The 15,075-nt window shown below is 57.1% G+C and overlaps 1 protein-coding gene across 6 annotated transcripts in view; it reads right to left on the reverse strand.

The window, feature by feature from the left end:
* The window catches only part of ASAP2 (ArfGAP with SH3 domain, ankyrin repeat and PH domain 2), a 161,070-nt gene that overhangs the window by 4,638 nt on the left and 141,357 nt on the right, over positions 1–15,075 (reverse strand). For 2 of the 6 annotated variants that reach the window (XM_059942259.1, XM_059942258.1), the window contains exons 18-26: positions 13,272–13,357; positions 11,265–11,380; positions 10,191–10,258; positions 8,893–9,006; positions 6,442–6,694; positions 3,881–4,015; positions 2,227–2,395; positions 608–657; positions 63–133 (exon numbers count right to left, since the gene is read on the reverse strand). In XM_059942259.1, coding sequence (XP_059798242.1) covers positions 63–133; positions 608–657; positions 2,227–2,395; positions 3,881–4,015; positions 6,442–6,694; positions 8,893–9,006; positions 10,191–10,258; positions 11,265–11,380; positions 13,272–13,357 — 1,062 coding nt within the window. Of the gene's footprint in view, positions 1–62; positions 155–607; positions 658–2,226; positions 2,396–3,880; positions 4,016–6,441; positions 6,695–8,892; positions 9,007–10,190; positions 10,259–11,264; positions 11,381–13,271; positions 13,358–15,075 lie in introns of all 6 variants that reach the window. The other 4 variants (XM_059942257.1, XM_059942256.1, XM_059942262.1 and 1 more) reach the window with 3 other exon arrangements.

Here is a 15,075-nt window from a genome sequence, read left to right on the forward strand (position 1 = left end):
CGATAACCCACCCGCTCCTGGCCAGGGCAAAGAGGCAGAAAGGAAGGGGCTCGTCCGCTTACCGCCTGTGACTTCCTGGGCATGGGCGCCGGGGGCTGCGTGACCACGGCGTTGGACAGAGGACCCACAGCTTCTGTCCCAGAGAGATCCACTGCTTTAGGGCCAAAATGAATGGACTTCACAATACGCCCCCTCAGTCAACACCACGAGATAGAAACGACATAAATGCCGTCTGTCACAGCCACAAGGCACCTTGCCTGAGATTTGCTAACTGTTGAGGGAACGTCCCCTAAAGGCCAACGAACCCTGTGACTTCCATGCAACCGCCCTAGAGTGTGCCGGCCTGCAGGTGTCACAGAGTGAGGCAGACGCCACTGCCTCCTCCACTGACTCCCAGACCCGGCCAGGGCTCCCCCCACCCCCGTCCCCATCGGCAGAGGGGGACAGGAGTGCGGGGCGTGGGACAGAGCAGCCCCAGGAGCAGGGGCGCCGGAGGTTCGGCGAGGGCAGGGTGGCTGCCAGGGCAGGTTCACCACAGCTGGAAACACCCTCCACTTTGCCCCCCAGACCCAGCAGAAAGTAACCCAGTTTCACATGGAATAATTACCAGGTCCTCTTGGCTGGCCTTTGTTGATCAGTGGGCTTGACTTGTCAGGCCTACAGAGAAGGGGAAATAGATTCACTGGGGCCCGAGGCCTGCAAGGCACGCTACCGCTCCGCCTCACTCCCTTTTCTAAAGGACCGTGTTCAAGTTGAAAATGGTTGAGCTGATTTTATCAACTGCCATCCAACTACCTCTTTTTTTTTTTTTTTTTTTTGGAATAAGTAAGAATGAGAGGTCCAGAGGGCAGTGCTAGATCGAAGGTTCCCGATTCCCAAACCAGGCTCCTCCTGAAGCTCTCCTGTCCTGTGTGAGCCCGCTGCCAGTGCCCCGGGTCTGGGCTGGAAACTGGGCACCACCAACCAGCTCTAGCCGTGATGTGCCCCATCCCCTCCCCGCGCGGCCTGGGTCTCTTCCTATGTCAGGGTGGGGCAGTATCAACCCCAGGGCCCTGGTGGCTCTGCCAGGACCTGCCCAAGCACCACTAGCCCGCGCTATCCATGCCTCTGTCCTCTGTGACCCCTGCTGCCTATAACCGCCGTGACTGACATGGCTCGGCACCCCCTGCCCCATGAGCCCCGGGCCCAGCACATCCCAGCACCACAGGAAGGGACACGCAGGTAAGGGAGCCGGCTCCCAGGGCTGGCAGACAGCGGTCTGTTAACTCAGGCTTGCCGGGTGGGCCTGGATAAACGGGTTTCTGTGAGTCGGCATTTCCACCTGCAAAAGGTGTGACACCAGTTCTGTCAACTCTCCAAGTAAGGACAAGTGACAAGAATGTCTGATGAGCCGAGAGAGGAGCCCTATTCCAGTTCTCTGCGCAGAGCCAGGCCCACAACTGGGGCTTGACGTGTGATGGGAGGGGATGGAGGGCAGAAGAGGTGGACGGGGACAAGCAAGGGACGAACGGCCCTCCACACACACGTGTGTGTGTGTCCCTAGTTCTGACCACTCAGAGGGCCTGCCTGGGTGCAGTGACACTCCAACAGCAATGAAGACACTAAGCACCCAGATCCTGGCTTCTAAATATCATTCCCACTAAAAAGGAACCATTTTTCCACCATAAAGATCCAGACTGAGAGCCACGAACTGGATCCCTCTGCAGTAAAGGACGGCATTTAGACTCGTGGCAAAACTTGGAGTCTGAGTTTTGGAAGGTAGCATCCACGTTAATTTCCTGATTTTGCTGGTTGTATTGTGTTTATGTAGGAGAATGTCCTTGTTCGTAGGAAATACATGCCCCGCACTACAGAGGGTCCAGGTAGTCGAGATAACCCTGTGAGTGACCAACAAATAAGACCTAGAGGCCTCGTGTCTTGAGGACTTTAACTCCCCAAATCCTGGTGTCTGTACTGAACAGAAATCTAAATTCATCATGTGCATATAAAATGTACATTGGTATGAAATTTTTGCAGTTTAAACATTCTTGATTATTTTTTAGACACCTGAGGCAAAACCACTTAGTTATGTAACACTTGACCTTAGGGGTCACAGTAGTGGAAACGTGGAAGGTTTCAAACGTTCAGAGAAATCTCAGCAGGTGAAGTTACGGGGCTGGTGCCCCTGGGAAGCAAGGATGGCCGACCTGGCCCGGCCCGAGGGGGACGCGGAAGAGCGGCCGTTACCCGGGAGCAGGCCTCTTCTGGGGCAGGCGGCTGGGCAGCTGTGGCGGCGGCGGCGGCGGGGCTTTGCCGGGCAGGAGCCCGGGCTGCGCCGGCTTGCCCTGCTGGCTCAAGGCCTCCAGCACGCTGGGCGTTTTTGCTGCCGGAGGGGGCGGCGTGGGAGCCAGGGGGTCTGCGGAGAGAGGAGAGGAGAGAAACGCGGAGGGTCACGCTTCAGGCACCCCCTCCCAGCCGAGGCTCTTCCGATACGGGCTTCCTTTTTCCCTCCCCTACCTCATAAGGAAAAAACCTACTTTCACGGACGATTTTCAGAAAACCGTGCTGGCGGGGAGTCTTTCCGAGCCTCAAGTTGGGACTAAACTGCCTCGATGAGCCTGGGAGTATTTTCTCAGCTAGAAGCCCCCGTGGGAAGCCAGCCCCCTGTGGGTTTCCGCCCTCCACGGGGACCTGGAGAAGCGGCAGCAGGAGGCCCGGCCTGGGTCTGGCGCGGTCCTGCCCCGGGGCGCCCCCCATGCCGCTGGCCGCGGCCGGTCAGTCTGAGGGAAGGCTGCAAAGAACCAGCTGGAAAGGCTCCCGGTCCGCGAGGGGCAGCGGGACGAGTTGTATCACTCTCTACGTTTCACAGGTGAGGAGGCCGCTGCTTTCCCCAAGCGCACGGCCGGTGAGGCAGGGAGCCGGGCCTTGAGCCCACACCTCCCCCTATTTCCCCGACCAACAGCAGCTCCCACCCCAACGTCCAGCGTTCGCGTCCCGCAGTCGCTGCGGAGCCGGCGACCTGCCCCGGGCCTGGACGCTGACACCCAAGGAGCCGGCAGCTCCTCTCTCCCAGGACAGCGGCGCGGGGAGCCGGCTGACCAGGGAGGGATCGGTTTAATCCTTCTTTCCTTTTGTCATTCTTCTCTCCTTTTTCTGCTTTAAAGGGAAAGTCAAAAGGCAGACTCTAGCATGCAGATCTACAGCCCCGGGGACGCCGGACTGCGAGTGTGAAAGTGGGCTTCTGAGACCCGCTGGGTGCCCCCCAGGACCTGGCCCCGTGCCATCTGACTTGGGCGTGCCGGAGCTGGGTGCCCCCCGCCCCAGCGTCCAGAAGACCCCGTGCTCGCTCCGCCTCCAGTGCGCGTACGACACCGACTGCAGCCAGGGCTGGGCTTCTCCCCCCTTAACTCCGGGTAAGGAAACCGGGGGACCAGGGAAACCCTCAGCGCCCTCAAAGCACCCCGCGACCCTGCGATGCCGGAGCCCCACCCTCCTACAGCGTCCAGGCCTCGCCCCATCCCCCCTCCCCCCGGGTGCTGAGACTCCCACGGACATGTGACACTGAAGGGCAGAGCACAGACCAGATTATAATCCACAGGAACACACCCCAGCATCGAGAACCACCCAACGGCCAAAGGCAGCCCCGAGGCCAATGTGTGAGAGACAGAAATGCTGCTGAAGTGCTCGGGAGACAGAGCAGGAGAGTGAAGGGCCCCATGCGGTGTGAGACAGACAGGAGTCTGCCGCTGGGGGGCAGCGGCCGCAGGGCTGGGGCCACGGAAGAGCCACAGGCCCCCAGGCAGCGCCGGGTGGCCGGCAGCGGGCGGCTGCCGAGAGACCCCCCCAGCCATCCAGCTGCACAAAGCCCAACAGCGAGAAAGGAAAAAGGAAAAAAACGTACTGGTAGATGTCACACGGAGAGGGGGCAGCGGTGGATGGACAGCTGGCGGATCTGACGAAGATCGCTGCCGGCTTACACTGTCCACACTTACACAGTTTGTCTTCCACAGGGCGTTAGCGGAGGAGGCTGGCTGAACTGCACACACACGCACGTGCACACACACGCACGTGCACACGCAGGCATGCACACGCACGCACGCACACGCACGAGCACAGAACAAAAACAGAAACAGAACACTGCATTATTGATCCTCTCCCCTATAAAGTGGTACACATGACCCTTCTAGCAGAGCACTACGGCAACAAACAGGACGTTGATTTAAAAAAAGATTCTTGTTTCTGGTATCTGGAAGACAGATACCAACACACACCGAACCAACGATGCTCCGGGGAGGATTCCCGGTTGGTCTTCTCAATCTTACCTACTTCATTTCTCATATTTAAACACCGTTTGAAGAGGGAAATGGTGACCACAGCGAGCCTCCTGAGCACTGCGCTCGGGGACAGGACGTCTGCTTGTCTCTACCCATCTCGGTCCTCCCTGTGGGGTCACCGCCTCGCACGGGGGGCACCCGTCCTCAGACAGAGCACGTGGAGAGGAGGGTGCAAACCAAAGACATCTGGTGAAGGGCAAACTTATTTCTGGCCGGAAGTCGGCTCAGGTGACACACCAGGGAGATGGCACCGCCCTGGTCGCACCCTTCCTCCGCCCACAGAGCTCCTCCTCACAGAGCTGCACCTGCTCGGGGCACAGGCACGGCGGTGCCTGAGGCTGGGCCTGGAGATGAAAGCAGGCCGCACCGCACAGGGCCCAGCTGGGGCCAGCGGGAGCCTTCGCACGTCTGCCATGGACAACGTCCTCCTCGATGCCGGGCCCGAGACATCAGTCCCGTCCTACTTGTTGGGTGGTGACTCCTCGTGGATCGAGGGTGGAACAGACGGAGAACAAAGATACCCTTTGGGGGACTGGCAGGGATGAAGGGCGATCTCCGTCACCAAAGGAAGAGACGGAGCTAACGGTGGGAGTGGCAGAAAGAAATGGGGGGAAAAAACCCCAAACTTTCTCATCCTAAGATTTTAAGAAAGCAAGAAATAGAGGTGAACAGCTTTCTATTCTTCTTATATGACCCAACAGAGCAAAATAAAATCTTTCCTAACATGACACACACAGTCAGTAAAAGTCACTAATGGGGTGGAGATGAACACAGGCACCGGGATCTGGGGGGGAGGCAACGAGACGCACCCACAAGGCCCCAGCCACCGCAGCGGCCCCCGCCCGCCCGGGCCCCTCGCAGCTGGGGGACGTGACCTCCTTCCTTGCTGAGGGACCTCCTGGTCAGGCCTGGGTGCCCTGGAGGAACGGGCTCTGCGGGAGGTGAGCGGGCGGGTTTCAGGGCTCTGCCCGTGCAGCGTGGGTCTGCTCCTAAGGCGTGTGGCTCGGTGACCCAGACAAGAGGCTCATCAGCCTTCTCCGCCTCCCTGAGCGCTGGGGGCAGAGCCGTGGGGGAGGGTCTGCAATACACTCAGGACAGCGGGGGGGCGGCGGTGGGCACAGCCACCCCACACCGTGAGCACAGACCCCACAGGACGGCAGACGTGGGCACCCCTCCCTCCCAGGGCTCGCAGCACCACCGTCACGCGCCTACACGCCCCTGCCGGAGAGCAGCTCCCGCACAAATGCAATTTGGGACTTACTTTTGGGACCACCATTGGCCTACAGCAGTCGTGGGCCCAGACGTCACGCCCCATGGAGGCTCCTGCCCCCCGTCCCCTGGGAAGCCCTCTGGAGGCCCCAGCCCAGATCTGGCCTGGCTACTTGCGGGACCTGCCTTCAGGGAGCATCATGGCCAGCGGGCCTTCAGTGCTGGGAAAATTACTAAACCTGGGGGGGCTTAAGTTTCCTTTTTTATAAAAACAAAAAACAGCACCTGTTGAGTCAAACTCACTGTGCTGTGACAGAGCGACTGAGGTTAGCACAGGAAGCTTTGGCACTTAAGGCGCTGGTAGGACCCTCGGGGACTGTTTCGTATTTTTACAGTTAGGCTGAGCACCGTTTCCCAAATTAGCATCTCTTTATCCTTCATTTCATGGGGATCACAGAGATAGGAAATAATCGGATGCCACAAGCTGGCCGAGTACAGGTAGGAGAAAGATAAAAAGGGAAAGAATGAAGGCAAAGGGGGGGGTAGTGAGGGGCGGACCGCAAAGAGAAAAGGACCGGGAAGAAGGTCTGCAGGGAAACATCCAGGGACCAGCAGCAGGTGCTGACCCCTCCACCTCAGGCCTACCCTGGTGGCGCCCCTGCATCCCTCGAGTCACACGTGCCACACCCCTGCCCAGGACGAGAATGAAGTCAAGACACTCTACCACCATCCCGAGAATGACGGAGTTCTTTTAGGAAGCAAACAACATAAGTACAAAACAAAGGACCCCAAATGAAAAAACATGTCCCGAAGCTGGCCCACAGGTTAGCTAGCCGGGGGGCAAAGCAACTACAGCTTCCCCAAAGCAAAATCCCAACGACACCGCTCGTGCGTCCAGGGGCTACCAAGAGCTCAGTACCTTTGGCAACATTCCGCGGGGGCAGTGGGGGAGCACTGGCGGTGCTGGGGGCCGCAGGCTGGGTGGGCGGTGGGCTGCCGCTCAGGATGGCCCCGTACGTCTCGTTCTGCAAGATGCTGGGCACGAAGCCCCTCTGCTTGTCCTTGGCCAGGCTGGCGGCGTCTCTGGCCAGAGACGCGGCGTTGGGCTGCAGCTGGCCGGAGCCCAGCTGGTAGAAGCTGACGGGCCGGTCTTCTCGCCGACTGGGGCTGGGCTGCGGGGGTAGTGGGCAGAGGTGCGTGAGATACAGACGTGCTGACCTCCTGGTCGCAGCGACTGACGTACTGGGTACAGCCGCAGGTACACCAGTCTAATGCCTGGGCACGGTGCACTTTTACTGTTACATGACAGCCGCAAAACCTAAAACTCACTCTCGTCAGGTCCCTTAACGGAAACACACCCATGAAAAAAAGCCATGATTTACAAAAACTTACAATTAATTCTTCATTCTGGGAAGAATTTAAAATATAAGCTATTTCATCTTTACCATCCAGAGTTATCTCAGCCAGCTCTGTATTTCACTGTATGTCCCCTCCATAAACATCCTTCTCTGACGGCAGAACAGTGCAGCTGCCCTAGGCACGCACAGCCACAGCTGATCCCCAACAGCTACACGGCTAATTCGGGGGAGATCAACGTCTTCTTCCCGTAGGAACTGGAACTCTTGAGAGTCCTCTAACTCAGGGGTCAGCAAATCACGGCCCACAGGGCCACCACCTGTTTTTATAAAGTTTTATTAGAAAGCAGCCATGCCCATCGTCTGCATATTGTCTGTGGCTGCTGTCAAGCCACCCTGGCAGAGCTGAGGAGTTGCAACAAAGCCTAAAACATCTATTATCTGGCCCTTTACGAGCCTGCTGACCCCTGCTCCACCTGAAAGTCATGTGCATGGAACCATGGACTTAATTAGATGGAACTCATATTTCAAAGTCAGCTTCGTTACAATAGCTGTGATCTTGAGCAAATTAACTTTCCTGATCCTACTTCTCATCTGATAAGTGGGTCTAACTTTATTTTTTTATTTTTATTTTTTGGTCTCGCCACGCGGCATGCGGGATCTCAGTTCCCCGACCACGGATTGAACCTGGGCCCTTGGCAGTGAGTGCGGAGTCCTAACCACTGGACCACCAGGGAATTCCCTAGTGGGTCTAACTTTAACTGCCAGCACAGTGCCCGGAGCTTAGCAGGTATCAGTATTGGCAGTCACCCCCTCCTCCCTTCACGGGACCACCTGCCCGGTCAAGGCTCTGGCCAACCAACGGCTCATGCCCAGCTCCAGTACGAGGAGCTCAATGGCCAGTGGCTCTTCATGCACAGTTTAAATTCCAACAAAGCCCATGGCTGTGTGAACCTCCACACCCGCCGCTCTCTGCTGAAGGGGTGGGGACGAGTGTCAGCGCCGCTGCCGGGCTTTCACTGGGTCCACGGCACCTGCCAAGTCACTGCCTGCACGACCCCGGGAATGTGACATGTGCCTGACCAAGAGGCACTCGCTCCAGGGCAGGTGTTTCAAACCTTCTCCCCTTTTAAAGGCAAATCTAAGTGTGAAATAGCCAGCTCCCCTCACTTTGATACTGTTTTACAGCTAACTCGGAAATTTCTTATTCCAAGAAACCATAAGTAAGGATATTAACTGCTCCATAAACCGGAATAGTCCAATAGGTTTCGGAAATGCCATATATAAATAATCAGACATCAATACACATCAGGACATTAAAATCCTACAGTAAAAATTAAAACGTTACACCCGGCTTTCCCACTTATTTCACAGCAGCTAGGCATATGGGCTTTGGAGTCAGTCTTCCTGGGTCTGACTCTGAGCCTTGTGTGAAGGTGGCAACCTTCCAGGGGTGCCCTCAAGTGCTCAAGACAGAGCATCATGAGGAGAGGCTGGACCAGGAGGCAAGAGCCCCAGGTTGGTCTCCAAATACTGGCTTCACTGTGGCCAACACTCTTGAGGCCTGAATGACCCCATCTAATAAAGGAATGAGTTGGACCCAATGATCTCTAAGGGTCAGTGATTTCAGTGAAGGTTTTAAAGATCAACTAGGTGAACATGATCACTGCTCCTGGGGGAACCTGGCTCTTTATCCCATTATCCACAGTGAGAGAGCTCCCTCTAAAATCCCCTAGAATCCAAGGCTCTCTGTATCTTTCCTTCATATCAGAAGGTGAGAAGCTGCCTCTGATTACATAATTATCGTTCGTTTACAGTCACGTCTGTAGGAGCTGGGAGACAGGAGGCAGTTATGGGAAGGGTAAAACCACCAACCTACCGAGATCACTGGAAGCAAAAAGTAAACTGTATTTCCTTTTCTACAAACAGCTCTCTACCCTAATTACAGGCCAGGACCCACAGCGCTCTGAAGGACGCTGTTCATAGCACTTAGCGTTTCACAGGCTGGCACAGACCTGCAGCTTCTCATCCACGTCGTCATCGCTCTCATCCAGGTCTTCATGGAGCAGTCGCCATTCATACTCGACATGAACGTGAGAATTAAACCTCCCAGATAAGGCCTGGGTCAGCTGAGAACAACAAAGCACTGTCGGTGACGCTGCTCGTATACTCAGCCTTGTAAAGCGGGTGTCCACCAAGATGGCCAAGAGGTAGCGGGCAGGGAGCCTGTGCCCCAGTGTGAGGCTGGCTTATCCAATTCGCTGCGTCTCAGGTCAAGCCCCCACTCCCTAATCCCAGATAACCTTGAAGCTCAAACCCGACAACTCCCATTTAGTGCTTTGTAAGCTGCAAAGTTGCAGCACGCAGCCAAGGGGTGTTTGAGATCTAAAGGGTGACCGTCAGCCTGCAGGTACCCACAACTGCACATGGGAGCATCTCAATCTGAGGAGAAGAAACATGTCCACTAACTGTTAACCCCGCTTTTCCTGACCAGCACGAGAGAATGAAGCCCTGCGGAAAATGACGTGAATGACCAGCTTCTCAATTCTCTCCAGGAAGGTAGATAGCTGGTTCCATTCTAGGTGCACAGGGGAGAAGTTAATCCATTAGATAAATGGGTGCCTTAGCACATTACGGTCTGACTTTTCTCCAAAGCCAGACAGTAGCCATGTGGTCTTGGGCGAGTTACTTAACCCTTCCGTACCTGTCTCCTCATCTGTAAAATGGGGTAACAGTAGGTACCTATTAATTAATGCTTTACGGTAATTATCAAGATTAAACGAGTTACTGGACATGAAGTGCTGAGGATAACACCTGTTAGCAGTCCTGCAGCTCTGCAGCACCAACTGTTAATGCGCCATGGACTGAGCACTTACTCTGTGCCCACTGCTCTGCAGAGTTCAACAACGATTCCCCCAATAACCTGCGAACTGGTATGCCTGGCCCCCCCTTCACACACAAGGCAACAGCGGAGAGAGCTGGCACCACCTTCCCAAGTCGCAGCGGTGGAGCCCCCTGTAAACCCAGCCTGTTTGACTCAGAGGGGCCTCGGCGCCACTCACCCCAGACAAAGCCAGGGCCGCCGTCAACATGTCCCACCAGCACAGACTGGCTCGTGTTCCGAGTGTCACCATGAGGGGGATGGTCACCTCCTCTCTAAGGGGCCCCAGGACACTCTCTCCGAGCCATCCCCTCTAGGCCACTGGGATCTGCTCAGGACCCTCCCGCAGGCTCCGCGAGAGCCCTCCCCAGGGAGCAGCGCCCCCAACCGCGCCTTGTCCAGGCCGGGGGTGGGGGGGGGCGGGACACTCACCAGCTCCTCACAGCGCTCGTGCCTGAGGCGCTTGGCGATGTCCAGCGGCGTCTCTCCTGACTCGTTAGCTAAGAGGCGGGGGGAACGAACAGACGTGTTACGGCAAAAGCAAGCAGAGGTCTGACACGGAGAGGCAATTAAAAAGAGACCCAGTGAAGCAGCACCAAACGGAACCGAGCACGACTAATGAAATCCAGCTAGTTTGCCCCAGTCGGTGCTGAACTGTCCTGAAACCGTACAGAACTGCAGCAGTGTGCAGTCGGTAAGGTTTTATACGACGAGGTTTGAGCTAATCTAATGAAGATAAAACCACTGAAGTAGCCAACTAATGTAAATAAATATCCAAGGTTTAAGTCGTTGAATAAAGCAGTTCATGGTAATTCTCCAACCAAAAGCACTGCTAATCTAGTTCCAGGCATCTGACTGTAGAAGACTTTACACCTCCTTTCAAGCAGTCTGAAGATTTGGAATTGTGTATTTTCTTCTAAATGAGCCTCAGTCAATGAGATTTGATGATTAATTAAAAAAGAAAAAAAGCCAACTTGGCTTGCAAGCAGGCACGTGCCTTCTTCCTGCTCTTGGCTCTCTGTTTGACAGTTCTTCAAAAGCTCCACCTCAGCACACCGTCACAGCCGGACACCCTCGGCCTAGACTGTGCCTGGCCGGCTACAGGTCAGGGTCCCACAGGGGAGGGAGCGGTGAAGGCCAAGCAGACGCGGGTCCCTCGTGGAGGAGGCCTGGTGCCAGTGAACGGAGGGGCAGCGAACAGTGACGCTCACCAGTAAACGTGCCCCCCCCAGAGCCAGTGAGGGGCCCGGCATGATCCCAGGTGGGGGTCATGAACAGGAGGGCGAGACGCCCAAACCTGGTCAGGTCACCTGGGTACCAGCGACAGCTGCAGGGCCATCCTCTGCCTCTCAGAAAATGCCTGCACTTGGCGGCAAGCCTACAAGACAGCAGAGGGAAACTGCTGATGAGCACGCGGCCACAGCAGCCTTGCAGGGCGGGACCGACTCCCCAGCTCTGCCCAGAGCCCCGCGCCAGGAACTGCATGGGGCGGTGGGGGAGGCTCACCGATGCCGATGGAGGCCTTGCCCCGCAGCAGCAGCTTGAGGCACTCGGCGCTGTCGGTCAGGCAGCAGTAGTGCAGGGCCGTGCTGCCCTTGCCCGTCTGTTTGTCCAGGTTCCCACTGGCAGGGACGGGAACAGAGAAAGGGAACAGTGAGTCGCAGGCCAGAGGACTGGGGCCGCCCGGCAGGGACTTCAGCTCTGCCAGGGGGGCTTGAAAGCGGCCACAGACAACATGCGAACGATGGGCATGGCTGCTTTCCTTCCCCGGGAGAGGCAGCCAGAACTCAGGTTCACGGAGGGCAGGCTTTCTCTCAATCCTCCTCCAGGGTGGGGGGCCCACAGCACCAGCCCTGCCTGTGGGCAGGAGGAGGCCTTGGCTTAAGGCCATCGGGGAATAAACAACAACGGCAGAGCCGCCAGACAGGGAGCAAGGCACCTGTGCGCACCTGAGCGGGGGCACGGGCAGGTGAACCTGGCATCCCTCCCGCTTCACTGGCAGTGCCCGTCTGGGCCTTAGGAAGCCTGCGTGACTTGCCCAGTCTGTCCCACACAGAAGGACGGGGTGAGCTTTTCTCATCTTACTAACAACACTCTTGCCAGGAAGGGGAAACGCCGCTCTTCCAAAGTTCGGAGTCCCCAGGCTCCTCTGAGCTGCCCTGAAAACAGGCTACGGGGGAACCGTGAGGAGACCACAGAGATTCTTCCAACACAAAACAAAACCAGGAGATCCCAGGACAAGCCACTCAACCCACTGGTGGAGGTGGCCCTGGGCCTGTTCGGAGCTGGACAGCGGGCTCTGCCCCGGACAGACATGTGGGAACAGAAGCGTGACCACCAGGAGGTGATGCCCGCAGCTCCCATCAGGGGGAAACCAGCTACACTTACTCCTTCCTTCCGCCCTCCCTTTCTTTTTTAAAGCAGCTACGTTTTCAGTGTAAAAAAGGAGCCGCGCTTCTGATCTCCCCTCTACTCCTGCTGTCCTCCTCCCATTCTGGAAGAAAAGAAGCCAGGATTCCCCTTCTCCTGCCCCTGAGAATGTGCACTGAGGGGGATGGCACCGCTCAGCTGCTCACGGAGCTGGCCCCTGCCACGCTGCTGGCACTGGGACAGCATTCAGGCTCCATCAGAGGACAGGGCGGTCCGAGCAGCCTCCCCCAGGCATCCAGAGAACTCCCGGCTCCTGGGGAAGGAGCTGCCTCCCAAGCTCCTCTACCTCTGGCCATTTCTTCTTCTGAAGACAGCCGGGAATGGCAGAAGACACAAAATGCAAAATCTCTCCTTGCTTCTGCACTTTGGAATCTCCTATTCCATCTGAAGCCAATTCCTGTGGCTTTTAACCAGCACCGCCCCCTCCAGCACCCACCCACCCAAGCCAGGATCAGGCAGTCAGGATGTTCCCTGACGGGGCTTCACCACTGGCCTTCGGCTGCCAGGCAGGCCCCGCACCAAGCGAGGCAGAACGTACCAACTACTGGGGCCAGGGAAGCCGTCCGTGCATGTCCTCTCTAAAGTCAACTTCTAATTAAAAAGAACACCTTTTCCAACCACGCAAAACGCCCACAACCCCGTGTTGCGGTTTACAACCTCAGCTCGGCCAGCGGCTGGAGGAGGATCTCTGCTTCCTGCTTCCCTCTCCCCCTGCTCAGGGTGCCCCGCCTGGACCTCGTGGGACCCGCACCTCACGGGACAAGCAAAGGGGTGGTCGTGGGGGCCACAGACAGAGGCTGCTTTCCCGGAGCTCGGAAATCAGCAGGCCTATCGACGGGTCGTCTCCCTGAGTCCCAGACACTAGAGGCGGGACCTCGCAGACCCCAGGAGGGGGCTTTATTAGGATTGCATCGGAACAGCCCACACCTGGCAGCACTGCCCCTGGCCCATGGTTCCTATTCAGACCCGGGGAAATTCCAGCATCTTGGCCACACAACTGAAGCAATGGGGCAACCCCTGGCTCCATTCTCAGAAACACCAAGGAACGAAATCAAACACCTTCCCTGATTTTAGAACACCTACCTGTTCTGAACTAAAAAGTCTACAATGTGAAGAGAAGTCCGGTCCACGGATCTGACGGCAAGGTGGAGGGCAGTTTCATCCGGCTCCTGAAGACCAAGCAGAAACATTCCAGAATTCCAAGGGGAGCATTCAATTCTGTGTCCCACATGAGAAAAACTGTGTATTTCTCTTCCAAAAGCCTCTAAATCTTTCCTTTGAAAAACGTTACCTCTAAGATACCAAGGGCCTCTTTAATCTCCATGGCAAACTCTGCCCCTGGGAACCTGCAGTTTAGAGACTGGTCCTATTCCTCCTTACTCCACAGGAAATAATGAGGAATTCAGGGGTTTCACGGCAAAGTCCTCTCGATCTTTCTGCCCTCATCCCTGCATCTCAACGTGAGGTGTTGCCTGTAAGAGGAGGGTCTCCGTTCAGACTCCTTCCCCGGGCTCTTATAGCTGCTCCCTGGGTAAATATAAACGTATCCCTTAAATGCCGGGTTACAGTTTTTCATTCTGCACTTACAGATAACGCCATCAATGCTAATACCCGGACCGCCTTCAGTTCCTGCTAAATGGCACATGACCACCCCTGCCTCTTGTGAAGTAAGTTCTGGCCGGTGGGAGGGAAGAATCGCGACGAAGGCTGCTTCAGGGAGGGGGGTGGGAGGGAAGAATCGAGACGAAGGCTGCTTCAGGGAGGGGGGTGAGAGGGAAGAATCGCGAAGAAGGCTGCTTCAGGGAGGGGGGTGGGAGGGGGCTGGAGGCCACGGGAAGATCCAGGTAGCGGGGAGGGTGGGGCAGAGGGAGACAACACACCCCCGGCCCCGCCACCCCCTCCTCCTCGGCTGCAGCACAGCTCTGAGCTGAGCACGCGCGGCCCTGGGCACCCAGGCTGCAGTTCCCCCATCTTACTCTCGAACACTGAACATCACGGCTCCGTACAACGTGCTCAGCTGCTAAGGGTGGCCCAGTCCCGTGTGCCTTTATTCTGAGGGTAAGGAGGGCCCAGGGGGCTGTGAGTGTGCATCCACGAGGGTAAGGAGGGCCCAGGGGGCTGTGAGTGTGTGTCCACGAGGGTAAGGAGGGCCCAGGGGGCTGTGTGTGTGCGTCCACGAGGGTAAGGAGGGTCCAGGGGGCTGTGAGTGTGCGTCCACGAGGGTAAGGAGGGCCCAGGGGGCTGTGAGTGTGCGTCCACGAGGGTAAGGAGGGTCCAGGGGGCTGTGTGTGTGCGTCCACGAGGGTAAGGAGGGCCCAGGGGGCTGTGTGTGTGCATACACGAGGGTAAGGAGGGTCCAGGGGGCTGTGAGTGTGCGTCCACGAGGGTAAGGAGGGCCCAGGGGGCTGTGTGTGTCCACGAGGGTAAGGAGGGTCCAGGGGGCTGTGTGTGTCCACGAGGGTAAGGAGGGTCAAGGGAGCTGTGAGTGTGCGTCCAAGAGCACACCCGTGGAAGAGAATTAGGACACACTGGCCGTAACACTGGTGGTTTCCTGCAGCCGGATCCCAACGGTGAGACCCCACCCTCTTGGCCCAGTTCCCCCAGGGAGGAGGGCAAGGGGAGCAGGCTGGACAGCGGTGCACCAGGCCTGGTCCAAGCTCTCCTTCCCGGTGTGGCCTCAGGAGCTGCAGCCGAGGCTTGGCTGAGGCGCTAGTGCGGCTCTCGGAAGACAGAAGGAGGCGCTTAGGCCTCTGAGAAGGTGCTCCTTCCCCCAGGGATGGACCTTCTTTCCAGAGCTGCCATTACAGTTTTGGTTTAAGAATCAACCACTAATTTCCTCCCCCAGGACCCACTGCCTCTTCTTTCAGAGTCACACGACTTTGTCAGC

Source organism: Balaenoptera ricei, chromosome 13 (genome assembly GCF_028023285.1).
Source record: "Balaenoptera ricei isolate mBalRic1 chromosome 13, mBalRic1.hap2, whole genome shotgun sequence".
Lineage (NCBI taxonomy): Eukaryota > Metazoa > Chordata > Mammalia > Artiodactyla > Balaenopteridae > Balaenoptera > Balaenoptera ricei.